Genomic DNA, 13,153 nt, shown 5'->3' with positions numbered 1-13,153 from the left:
CTGTCTGTATGTAGTAGCTCCACAAAAATTCAGAATCTCTTATTACCATGTTCAAAATGTGGACTGGCCACATATCTGAGAATTTTACATGCCCTGTTCCTTGTTTTCCCTACAAATTTCTTATATTGGGGGAGGTGGGGTAGGGAATACTGTGATCAGTATAAATATTCTTAGGTTCTAATACTGTGAGAGGATGTACTTTCTTTTGAGGAGAGTAGTTGAGGTGATTGTATTAAGAACATTTAAGATATTTACTGAGCTATATGGATGTCCATGCATTTTTCCACTGGTTGTAACCGAACTTGGAGAATATGAATTAGGCATCTTGTACAAGCAGTCCTGTACTGAGAATGCAATGTTAGTAAACAAAAAGAAGGGATAACATTTGATACTATAGCTCATCTGTTTCTCTCTGTTTTTGTAGATGTCTATTCCTTTGATGAAGAGGAGCCAGTCTTAGATCCACATATAGCAAAACATTTGGCGCACTTTGGAATTGATATGCTGCAGATGCAAGTGGTAGGAAATCTGTCTCTTATGTAGTTTGTTGTTTACTTGTTTGTTTAGTTGGGGTTGAGAGAGAAACAGGAAAAGAATTATACTTATGATACTACTATATACTTATATATGATATGTGTGATTCCTTCAGACTGTTACGATAGTATTTAGTTTTGTAAAGTTCAGCCAGCCAGTTCATGTTTTATTTTCTGAGGTCTGAGATGAATGAATCATTACTCTCAGTTCCAAAAGCTGCCTTCCAAAAGAGTTCCTTTGTAGCCTTTAGTTTACATGTTTAATTTCTCATGTGTGATATACCGTTTTCCTTCAAGATTAAAAACCTCATTCAATTAGAGAAGAATATCTAGAATATTTAATTACAGTGAGAGAAGGAAAGCCTATTGCATGTGTAAACAGATACAAATCTTAAGCAAAAATAAGCAATGGATAATTAAAAACTGGTTGAAAGTTTCTTTATGCAAAGTTATAAATTTCAGTTTAGATCTTGTCAACAAATACATTACAAAATGAAAAAATACATTCAAGTCTAGAAAGTAGCATGATCTATGGCGTGGTACATTAGAAACGGACTGGGGCAAAAAGGGTCCCATTCCTGAACGTGTTGCTGGTTTGTATTAGTAAAGAAGTCCTTTTAATAATTTGTATCTTAGTGAATATTGATTCTAGTTCTGTTTAAATGATCTAAGAAGTCTGAATGGAACATGGTTATGAAGACAGGTGTGGGTGGTTTTTTTATTTTTCATTTGAGCACATAGACTAGTATTACGAGAACTTGATCATGGAAACTGTTAAAAATGAAGAAACCTGACACTGTTTTAATGTATTTCATTGTCCAAGTGGAGAGAAAACGAATAATAACTCTAAAATGATAGAGAAGAGTTAAACTGCAGTTTCAAAGGCCTTCATGGTACTAATAATATATTTGGTATACTCATTTCCTTGCAACATCATGAATAAAAAGTCTCTTTTATCCAATGGTCTTTCTGGAAAACCTTCTTTACTCAGCAACCTTGAAAACTTAGTTTCAGCTGTTGCAAAGGTTTCACCTCCTGTTTTCAGACCAGTCTGAAAAATTCTTAGTGAAGTGGTAGTGAGCAGTCAATGACAGTGTAGTGACCTGTACCTACAAGCTGTGAACAAGCTATGTACCTACAAGCTGAAAGCTGAGTTATAAAGGGGAGAAACTTCAGCATCACAAATTTTGGCTTTTCCAATTTGAAAGAAGGGCAGAGTTCTTGGATCTGCAGCTTTTAATCTGGTTTGTTTGCTAGGATCAGCTTCTACAGCAGCAGCTATTCCTGGCCATTACAAATGGAATATGAAACCTGAAAAAATGCAATGTTTTTATGCTGAGGCTTGAGGTTACAGCCCTAAGAGAAGTGAAGCGCCCAGCTGGGATTGAGGTCACGACTAGGAACACTCAAAGAGCCAGTGGTCTGTGCTAATGAGCTAAGAGGTATATTGAAAGAACAAGCTGCTAGCCTTCTGACCATGATCTTGTTTGTTTATTGGGGGTGGGAGAGAAACAGGAGAATGATACTTGTAGCTTATAGTCCTACACGTGGCATTTACCTCCTATTATCCATTGGTTTAGGTCTTCTTTTCTAGCCTATAGATTACAAAGTTGGTGATGATGATAGCAGCATCATAATTGTTGTAGAAGTTAAACAGATTTTAAAAAATCTTGTTGCTTTCAGACAGAGAATGGACTAAGAGATAACGATATAAAACCAAGGGTCTCCGAATGGGAAGTGATTCAGGAAGCTGGTGCGAAACTCAAGCCCATGTATGGCCCAGGATACACTGGCATGAAGAACCTGGGAAATAGTTGCTACCTCAATGCCGTCATGCAAGCCATTTTCAGCATCCCAGAGTTCCAGCGAGCGTAAGTAGCTTCGAACTAGTTCTTGTCACTAGCTGCTGCATTCCTCAGTCTTGTTCTTCTAAGCAAAATGGTATTTTAATTTTTGTCTCACCTGCAAACAGGTCTTTTTCAGTCAGTTTAGTGGCTGCTTAGAGGATTAAATGATTATATTTTTCTGTTCTGGAAAAGCTTGGAACATAAAACCCAATCTGCTTTTGAAATCAGAACTTACTCGCTTAGCTTCAGTCATGGGAAATCACGTGCCACCTCGTAAACTTGATTGCTCTGTACTGCTTTTTATATGCATACATACATATGTCTATTTATCTTGGTATCATCGGTATCACATTAGGGTTTTTTGCACTGGCCTATGCCTTTGTATAACTGCAGGAATCATTCTATTGCTGCAGTGTTGTTTGTGCAAAAAAAATGAACTGGCACAAACATGTTAATATTGATCCATGCTGGTGAAAAGCAATGCATCTTTTGCATGCAGGTCTGGCTAAGAAGAGGGAAACTATCAGAGGCATTTTGTAATTAAAATTCTTACTTTAAAAAAAAAAAACCACCTCATTTAATGAAAAGGGTAGTGTGAGCTTATTTGTCCACTGAATAATTAAGAGAGTAAAAGGGCAAAAGCACAACAGAAGAAAATGAAATATTCCTGACTGATAAAAACGGAACACATCACTCCAAAGAGAGAAGCCTTTTTATAAAGGACAGTCTATGGTTTGCAATAAAATTCAGAGTGCTCTTTCATTCCACAGCAGTAGTAGTGTGTGTGCTGGAAGTAAGGCTTCTAGATTTTGGAAAGGCTCCCAGGTTTTCATGTAGCAATTGCCTTCTGGAGAAGAAAGAGAAAACTTGTGTTTGTTTACTTTGTTAGCCATATGGAGTACAGTCTGTAGATTCATTAAATGCCAGCTTTCCTACCTCCGTTTTCAAAAATGTCAAAATGGACTTTACTAAGGGAGGATGTTTCCCACAGCTTGATACTTGGAGTTACCTGGAGCACTTAGTATCAACAAAGTAGTGGAGATCTTTTGATGAAAGAGGGACCAGGCAGAAATTGGAGGCGTTCTTTCAACATGGCCATACCTACCTAGCCTGTTTTCCCTTGTGCTCAAGGGGAGCAATGCTCAGATAGTGTGCTACTAAATGCTTCACTTTCCAACAAACTGGCTAGCACAGTGTATACCTCAGTGTTTATTGTTAGGAGTTAGACTTTGTTTCTCTGAAGAAACTCAATAGAAACATTCTTTTTACATGTTTTGGTCCTGATACAAATTTAGAATTTATTTGGTGATTTTGGTTAGGAGTAGAAAGTACATTGGTTTTCAGCGCAGCTCTATTGTTTTGAGAAATACCATCCTGCAGCTATTTCAAGATCAAGGAACAGAATTTAAATTCTGGACGAAAACCACCACCATATCCTTTATATCTAGAAGCTTCTAAGCAAAACTTCAGCGTCCATTTCCTAATTTTTTAACTATTATTTTTCCATGATAGAAGCACTCACCAGAGATAAAGTCATTGCTATGATGCAAAATTTGACCTGTTAGCACAGAGGAAGCCTACTGATACGTCACGGCCGAGGATCTATTAGGATATCCTTGGGTAAATCTAGCTGCAATATTTCAATGTTTCTGATCTGTTCTTGCTTCCCAGGTACGTGGGAAACCTTCCACGAATATTTGACTACTCTCCTCTTGATCCAACACAAGATTTCAACACTCAGATGTAAGTGACACCTCTTAATGATTTACTTGGTCAAGTTAAATAGAATCTAAATAATTTAATGGCAGGGAAAAACAACATGTCTGCATGGGCTTGAAAGTGAGATATGGCACAAGGTAGAATGGGAAGATTTGCCTGCTTAGCTGCAGGTAATGATGTTTCATGAGGGGGGCAAAGGCAGTAAACCTCTCTTTTTGCTTGGAATAAAAATATTTTCTTTTCTGTTTTTCTCACGTTCGTTTCCACCTTACCACTTTCTTCCCTACAGGGCTAAACTGGGACACGGCCTCCTTTCAGGCCAGTACTCTAAGCCACCCATGAAATCTGAGCTTATTGAGCAGGTGATGAAAGAAGAACACAAGGTATTTGACTGAGTTTGTACAGCCTGGTAACTAGGTAAAAGTGATATCCTGAGAAAAGGGAACAGGTGCCGGGCATTGAAGAACACGTGTGGATCCAGCATGGGATGCTTAGCAAGGTGGAATGTGCAGGATTCTAGTCAGGAATATATTAGTCAGTGGTTATTTGTGCAAACCATTAAAGCAACCATTGATTCTGCTAATGAAGTATTCTGCTGCTCCAGTGATGAGAGCAAAAGTGTGTAGAACTTGCAATTTACGTTTATGTTTTCTGAGGAACAAAAAAAAAGTTATCTAGAGAGTCTTGAGTATTTGGAAACAAACTTCTAAACCCTCTTTAAATTTCAGAAAGAAGTATAAAGAGCTAAAGAGTTGTTTCCAGGAAGTGTCTGACAGTATTCCATCTGATTTCAGGAGAAGCTGTCTAGGTAATGCAAGATTAAGTGGTGCTGGAGGCTTTCATGTAGATGAAGGAGGGCCCATGCAGAGCCATGTGCCCTGGGGCTTTATTCAAGTATTTCATGGTACAGAAATCATGTAGAAGCATGTCTGTGCCAGTGGGATCTATCCTGGAAACATAGGACTATATGTGGGTTTGGATATAAATTGAAACTCTAATTGCTGGACAACCTCGGGGGATCAATGTATATGTCCTGATTTTTAATAATTTACAACAGAAAAAACCTTGGAATCTGCTTTCTCAGAATAGGCAATTTCAGAACAAAGATATGCTGAGAGGCAAGTACTGTATTGCTAACATGCCAGACACAAAGGAGAGTGGAATTGGAGGATGAAATAACCTTTTTTCCCATGTTCATATAATAACGAATTTTATTTCTCTGTCATAGTGAGTGTTACCAGTGGGAGATTGTCTTTTTATTTTCATTGTAATATGCAGTAATTTTGCAGCAAAACAGGTATTTAGCTCACAATAGTTAGCTAGTGTCTAGCTTTGAGAACTCCAGTATCGTTGGTTCTGTAATCTTCATAGTGTCTTTGTGGTGGTGTTCTGCAACATGAAAGTTGCTTGTTTCTCTTATGCTGCAAAAATCATTAAGGCATGTGTTGGCATTGTAACATCCCTAGATCTGTCTTCATCTGTCTGTGCTTTTCCCTCATCCAGCAATGAATACATTCACTCTCACAGTCATCGGGAAGCCTCTTCATACTCTTTGTCCAACAGTCTTTTGGTTTTAGCAGTAAGGATGATTCTTGACGAAGGCCTGACTGATCTATTTGTATTAACAAGGTTCATGGGAACTGCCTGATTTGCTGGTTTATCTTTTTACCTGTTCTTGCTTGCTTTTATGAAGAAGAAAAACTGTCAGTAGCTTAGTGGTGAGATGGAAAATTTCTTATCTTTTTTAAGTTGGTGTAAGTTTCCATCAGCCTTTGGGGAGTGAGAAGATTAGTTCAGATTTTGCCTTTCTGCTCAAACTCTGCTGCTTTTGGAATTACCTTTGTTTTCCCTAGAGTCATCCCATTAACAGTTATCTTAAGCAAAATGTTAGTTATTGGGACAATGTTATCTACTCAAATCTGTTATTTTAGATTTGTTTTACCATTCAAACTATCTACCTTGAAACACCTTGTTTAGTGTGATGCTGGGAAAACTGGACCTAGAATGTATTTGTGTCCCTGCCAGCCTCTGTTATTGTGACCCCAAGCAGCATGTGGAGTCAAACCACAGACTCCACAGATGGGATATTTAAAATTAAAGGTCAACTAATAACCAATACTGAAAATACTACTTGTAGAAAAGAGCTGTCTTTTTGGAGAAAGAATCTCTGATACCAAGTTGTAGTTTCATACACTGTAGAAGTCATCCATGCTTCTGTCACAGAAGTAAGGTGATAGTTTCCATGGAAATAGATATTTTCCTCTACCTTCATCTATCAGTTATTGATACAGGAATTTCTCCTTCTGAAATCAGAATGCCAAGGAGATTTTGGACAAAGATCTGATACAGAGTAGTTTGCATGATCTGAAAGTCCTATGTCCCTGAGTAATTGCTTTGTAAAGTAGCTATTTATTCTTTTGGAACAACAAATGAATCCTGCTTGTTTCCTTTAAATAAAGCTTAAAACTTATCAATGTATTGCTGTGACTAAGGAATAGTGGAATAGATTTCATCAGACTCCTCACATTAAATTACGTATACTGACTGACCTGCTTTCTAAATGCATGCAGGATATGAATGAAGAATAATGTGCTGGAAGTTCAGGGAATAAAGCTACATCTCCATGTTTAGCCCAGCAGCCACTACTAGCAATGAGATGTTGAGAACATTTTAATGGCAGATCGTATAAAACCCTGTCAGGTAGCAGTAGCCATCTGCTGGAATTTAACAGTACTTGTATTGGTCATAACTTCAGTTTAATAAAGTTGTAGTTACATGCATTCAGATTACTTCCTTATCAAGCAATTCATAGCATGTATTAAGATTTCAAAGCTTTTACTGCTTTTCTTCTTTGTATTGAAGATTTATTTAGCAAAAAAATCAAGTATAGATATTTTCTCCACTCCCTCACCATGGAATTACAAATCTGTTTTGTTAGTTAGGGGGTTGCGGTTTCATTTTTGGTTTGGTTGTGGGGTTTTTTTGTTTGTGTGTGTAGGTTGTCTTTCCCCCTGTTAATACTGGTATACATACAGGTAGTACTTTGTCATCTGGAGAGTTGTACTGACATTGATAATAAATATAAATGCATAGAATTTTAGGCCTTCAGGGTTTTCAAGTGCTTCTGCTTTGTGTCTATAAAATCAATTATTAATTTTATTTTTATTCTTTTTTTTTTTCCTCCCCCTCCTACATGCAAAGAAGTTCTGTAGCTTTCTGGGTCTTTGGAATTCATCCAAAGTTTTTGGGAGCTGTTGCCTGTAAAAGCATTCATATGAGATCTGCAGTGGTCCAGCACAGTCTATATTTAGCTAAACTGTTTTGCAACTGTTGATGAGGAAAGTATGCTAGGTATTCTATAAATATTCGTGGTAGTGTGGAGTTAAAATTTTTCACCACAGGAGATTAGCCTGGAAATGGCAGCAGTTTTCTTGGACCCACTTTAACATTAAAAACAGGCTGAAAGCCTAAAGGGTCATCTGCTAGTACTTGATTTTCTGTTTAGAGCTTGGCCATTTCTTTTGTTGTTTTTCTTGTCCTTGAGGTGGAAAGGGTTTAGAGGGCAAGATCCAATCCTCTTCTATAGACTGTCACACATGGCATGTTTCTCTTCTCTCTGCTTAAATGGCCAGTAAAAAGTGCATAGATGGAAACAAGGCTTAATTCCAAACTCATTACATTATACATCAGGGCAAATGTGCCACCTTGCCATATTCTTACTTCTAACCTAGAAAGAAACCTGGTGTATAGTAATTGGAGCTGGTTTATGCATTTGTCTCCCCAGTCCTAGCTTTGATGAAAGGCAGCTGAGGACACTGAAGTGATACATAACCCAAGATTCAGAAATTCCTAGAACATCTCTTTGTTCAAGCAATACTGAGAGTGTTTCTTTACAAGAGCCTTTAAAGAGCATCCTAGCCTAATGTGGTTGCTGGTGTACTGCCAGAAATTGAAAAAGCATTAAAATTGAGAATCTGCTGCTGATTTCAGTGGGTCTAGGAATACCTTACCCTGGTGAAACCAAGAATAAAATTTTGCTCTTTTAGTGTGTGCTTTATGTGCCTTCCATTTCATGCTTCTTGTTCTATTTTTATATTGGTATGATAGTGCAACTGTAGTAAAGAATGAGATTGGCTGACTAAAAGATATACTTTTGCTTGGATTGTCTTGAAAATTATTTGGTCTCATGGAGGATGAGGGCAAATCAGAGTAAAAGATTCTGACCCTTTCAAAAATGTTATTTAAAAGGGATAATAAGTAGTGTTGTCTTGAGGATGCAATTTAAGGTGGTTGGGGAGACTTCTTAAAGTGGTATAGAGGGTGAGAAAATCAAAACTAGGATTGTCTTGGAAGCTAGAGATTTTCTGATTTGGGATAGCCGTTCAGTTACATCAGTAGGAAACTAAAGGCAGTACGTTATAGTCCTTCAACATGACCAACTCCTGCAAATTGAAAATTCCTGTCTGTCCTTAATAACCCATCTGGGAATGTGTGCCGTGCACATTACTTGTTCTTTGCTTGATTCTATAGATATCTCTGGAAAGGTTTTGTCCTGAATAAAGCTGCTAGCTGATATGCCAAAGTGCTTCAATGCCCACATACTTTTAGGTGGAACAGGGATCTGAAAGGAATGTCAAATGTTAGAAAACAGTGTAGGCTTTTAGGCTTTCTGAAAACTACTGACCTTTACGAAACCTTCAGTAATCTCTCTTAACTTGCAAATGCAAATGAAAAATCAGATAGAGTGAACACTGTAGGAACTATGTCATAAAAAACCCCAAATCATGTTTCAGGACCCTTTCCACTTTTTTATTGAAATGGAAAACCAGATGAAACCGAAACTATATTTTCTCCAGTGGCAGAAATAGGCCATAGATAGATCTAGTGGAGTGACTTTGGGATACTTGGTCCAGGAATGAATAAAATCCTTTTTAAAAAAGTTTTTCTTTCTTTTATTTAGCCTCAACACAATGGAATATCTCCCCGAATGTTTAAGGCCTTTATAAGTAAAGGCCACCCAGAATTTTCCTCTAATAGACAACAAGACGCACAGGAATTTTTCCTACATCTTATAAATCTAGTAGAGGTGAGAAAATCTGAATTACTGCTTTTTTTCCTTGGTTATATTAGACAATGAGGGCAGAGCTGTTATCTGAGTGTCTCATTTTTTATTATACTCTTTTAGTCTTGGATATGTAGAAAATGGCACAAACTTAAATGTTTTTTAGTTTATAAACATTTTTTTAATTCTCTCTTCTCTTTACCTCAGACTCTAGCATGACCACATGTAAGGCTAATGCTACTGATAACTGCAAGAGATATACAGATTTATAAACATATGTGACTGTCCTTTTAAATTGCTCTTCATTTTATGATTAGATGCTATCCATTTGTTTACAATATTGAAGTCTGTCTTGGCATATTAATGAATTGGGTGGTGGTATTATTATTATTATTATTATTATTAATTCCAAATTTCTATCATTGCTGGGAGCAAACTAATTACCATGTCCAGTTCTGTTACAAATCCCAGCTGTATGTCATTGAATCATTATGGAAGGAAGGATTCCTCTGCTGAAAGCAAAGTGACGATTTGTCGGTTGAATATTTCTGTATAAAATATTAGTTCCACTGAGCTCCAGCTCAATGCTGTGTGTAAAAGAATCAGTACTGTGAATTTTAATGCTGTCTTTCTGAAAAGGAAATTTACAAATACATGCAGTTTTGAGCTAAAGCATTTCTTTCTTTTCCATCCTTCCTCTGTCTTTTTTCTATTTTCCCAAGAATCGAGGGTGTTTATTCATATTTTACAGTCTAGATGGAGTTATTCACATTTGCATGCATGATGTTCTACATCCCCAAATGCATGTACTGATTATAGGGTGGTTGGAAGACATTTTTCTGGTTTTTGCCTGATAACAGACATTAGCATGGATAATAAAGGGGAGGTATATTATTTGTACGACATTCCCATCTGGATAATGAACTACAAGCTGATTGTTCTGTTTCAATGCAGATTCAGAGTGGTAGGAGCAATTCTATTTGCTGAAAGGATGCTCCACGTTATTTACCTGAGCTTTCTATTTTTATTGTAACCTGCCAATGTCCCACCTGCTCAGTCAGATTCATTAGGGACATACTCTGCAAGTTACTATGTGTAGGAACATGCTGCTGTGTGTGCAGACATTGTGGACTTCAGTGGGATTCTCTGTGGGTGCAAGAGTTCTGCATGCAATAAAATGCAAGCTGAGCTGTCGGATCTAGGTACAAGATTGGTGTCTTTGTGCTTGCCATAAACCAACCAGCAGCCTTTGGGTTCTCTGGTCATTTTAACGATTGTCACTTAAATGATTGGATCTAATATTGCTTTCAGAGGAACCCTGTAGGTTCAGAAAACCCTAGTGATGTTTTCCGGTTCCTGGTGGAAGAACGCACACAATGCTGCCAGTCCAGAAAGGTCCGCTACACAGAGAGGGTGGACTATATCATGCAGTTACCTGTTGCCATGGAGGCAGCAACAAACAAAGGTAAAGAAAGAAACTGGTCCATTGACTGACTTTCTAGTGACTTTCTGATCCACGAGGGAATGAAGTTCTCACCCCCATGTGGTCTCTCTATATGGACAGAATGGTTCAAAGCAATGTGGCAAATCAAACCAATGAACTGATCAGGGGAAAGTTACTTGGTTTGGTTTACTTTAAAGGAGATTTTAAACATGCATCAGTTTGTGGCTTTACTGTCCTGCAATCAGTGGTGAAGAGTCTTGCAGCCTAAGAGAATAAATGTATGCTTGAGGTGGAAGTGAAGGAGACATCACAGGAACACTAGGAGGGGGATGTGCCTCTGGTTTCCTTCATAACTTCAAAATTTAAAATATTTTAAAGCCAGAAGAAACTATTCTAATTATTTAATAAGATCCTTTGAAATAGTAAAAGATAGAGAATTCTACCTACTGCCTTTCACTAGCCCACAACTCCTTGAACTGGATGATATATTTTAAAAAGACCATTTTGATTTGAAAATTTAAGTTTTGGAGAACTTTGCATTCTTTGTTCATCAATTTCAGTGATGATTCTATTGCTTATAAAAGAGCGTGTTATTTCCAGGTAATGGCTCAGGAGGTATATTAGTTTATGAATTTAACATATGGTGCTGCTCAACTTGCCAATGTCAGGACTCTTTCTAGATCATACATAATTCTGTCCTGTCTACAAAGTCAGGTGATACAGACAGCAATAATTTTCCAAGTCAGATAGAGCTCATAAGTGGGTAGTTGGTGTTACTGTTAACACAGGATTCTGGCTGTCATGGCAAGATTTTAATTGCCTGTTGCCCACTCTTTCCAGTTCTGTGTTTTCAACATGAACAGAAACCTTCAAAAAAGAGATGTAGTTGCAAGTGTAGCTTCTGATCCCAATGCAGGCAAAAAGATTTGATGACTAATTAGAGCCATGTAAAAGTTTTGTTGATAAGTAGGTTTTTGCAGTTCTAAAACTTGCCAGAATAAGACTGGTAAGGGACATCATAGCTATGACCATGTTCGTTTAGCTTTTAGTGTCATATCTATTTCTCAGATGAATTAATTGCCTATGAATTGAAGAGGCGAGAAGCAGAAGCTGCAAGGAGACCTCCACCAGAGCTTGTTCGTGCCAAGATCCCATTTAGCGCATGTCTGCAGGCTTTTTCTGAACCAAACAACGTAGAGGACTTCTGGAGCAGTGCCCTTCAAGCAAAATCTGCAGGAGTTAAGTAAGTATGTGTCTGGCAGCATATTAAAAACCTATATGGTCATGAGGTGTGCTTATCTTGCTACCTGGACATGATGCAGAAAGAAATAGAAAAAGGTATAGTGGGCTTTGGCGTTGTATTAGTGTTGAGGCTTGTAAATGTAATGTGCAGATCAAGCCTGATGAGAGTGGTAATGAGCAATTGAGCAGGAAATAAATTGTTCTCAACTGTCAAACTCCTAGAGGTGTTGCGATCTGGCTGTTAAGAGCTTAAACTTTAAATGCTTGTAGCTTAATTGTCTGCCCACATTTTAAAATTGGACCCTATGTATCTACTAGTGATAGAGTTCTGTATTGTGTGGTAGGAGATATAGCCTGAATCTCTGCTTAGTCTCTTGGTGTCTTCATTTGACTAAAAATGCTGAAGGACATTGTGTGGCAACAAAACAGGGTGAAGCAAACAAAGGCTGTTTCTTGTGAGAAAATTCTTTAGATGGATGGAAATTTTTGCATTTGTGAAGTGCTATGCTGAAAACCTTGTTTGTGTCTGGATTTCAACCCATCACCTTTGTATGCTACAGTGTTTGGTGGCACCTGTTAAGTTTGCTGTCACTTACATGGCGCTGTGGTACAGGATGGACAAATAAAAGAAAGAACTCATCTTGTGGGTTTATAATGAGGTAGATAAAAGAAACCAGGAACATACTGGGCTTAAGAAAGCATTAAGAAGAAACAGGAGGGCAGGAGAGATCTGTGAAATTTTCAGGAGCAGTATTTCTTGGTGAGAACAAGAGTTAGTCTCTTACCTGGCTCCATTTTTGTCAGCAGCAAGGAGTGGTTGAAAATTGGGCTCTGCAACTGGTTTGCTGTGGCCAGGTACCTTCTATTTTTAGATCGCTTCACATATCAATGACTCGTTGCTATCTTAGCATACAGTTTCACTGACATTGTATTGAAAAGTGGGAGACAAGTGCACATGGTGGAGAAAAATGCAGCAGAAATATAAAGGGTTTTTGTATTACCTATGAACATGTTGGGAGAACATTCTAGTCTTTAAATAGATCCAGGGTTAATTTGTAACTTAGCTGTTCTTCATCCCCTAAGTCTTTAAAAGCATTGAAAGATGAAGAATAATTTGCTATTTAAAATTCAAAAGTTTCATGCCGCAGATGATAAAGTTACTAAAATTGCAAGGTGATGCTAACAAGAATTTAGAAAGTAGTTATTTATAGTATGGTAGGAAGTCCTTGTATCTATGATGCATTTACTGTATTTTACCCAGAGTTAGGTGAATTACAAGAAAGGATGGTATATGTGAACAAAAGAT

At 37.6% G+C, this 13,153-nt stretch overlaps 1 protein-coding gene across 2 annotated transcripts in view; it reads left to right on the top strand.

Moving 5' to 3' along the window:
- USP13 (ubiquitin specific peptidase 13) overlaps positions 1-13,153 on the top strand; it is a 56,158-nt gene that overhangs the window by 29,959 nt on the left and 13,046 nt on the right. For both annotated transcript variants that reach the window (XM_054835571.1, XM_054835572.1), the window contains 7 exons: positions 425-519; positions 2,217-2,404; positions 4,052-4,123; positions 4,389-4,482; positions 9,060-9,185; positions 10,473-10,626; positions 11,674-11,848. In XM_054835571.1, coding sequence (XP_054691546.1) covers positions 425-519; positions 2,217-2,404; positions 4,052-4,123; positions 4,389-4,482; positions 9,060-9,185; positions 10,473-10,626; positions 11,674-11,848 — 904 coding nt within the window. The remainder of the gene's footprint in view (positions 1-424; positions 520-2,216; positions 2,405-4,051; positions 4,124-4,388; positions 4,483-9,059; positions 9,186-10,472; positions 10,627-11,673; positions 11,849-13,153) is intronic.

This window comes from Grus americana, chromosome 9, assembly GCF_028858705.1.
Source record: "Grus americana isolate bGruAme1 chromosome 9, bGruAme1.mat, whole genome shotgun sequence".
Lineage (NCBI taxonomy): Eukaryota > Metazoa > Chordata > Aves > Gruiformes > Gruidae > Grus > Grus americana.
This window is presented reverse-complemented; position numbering and strand designations above follow the sequence as displayed.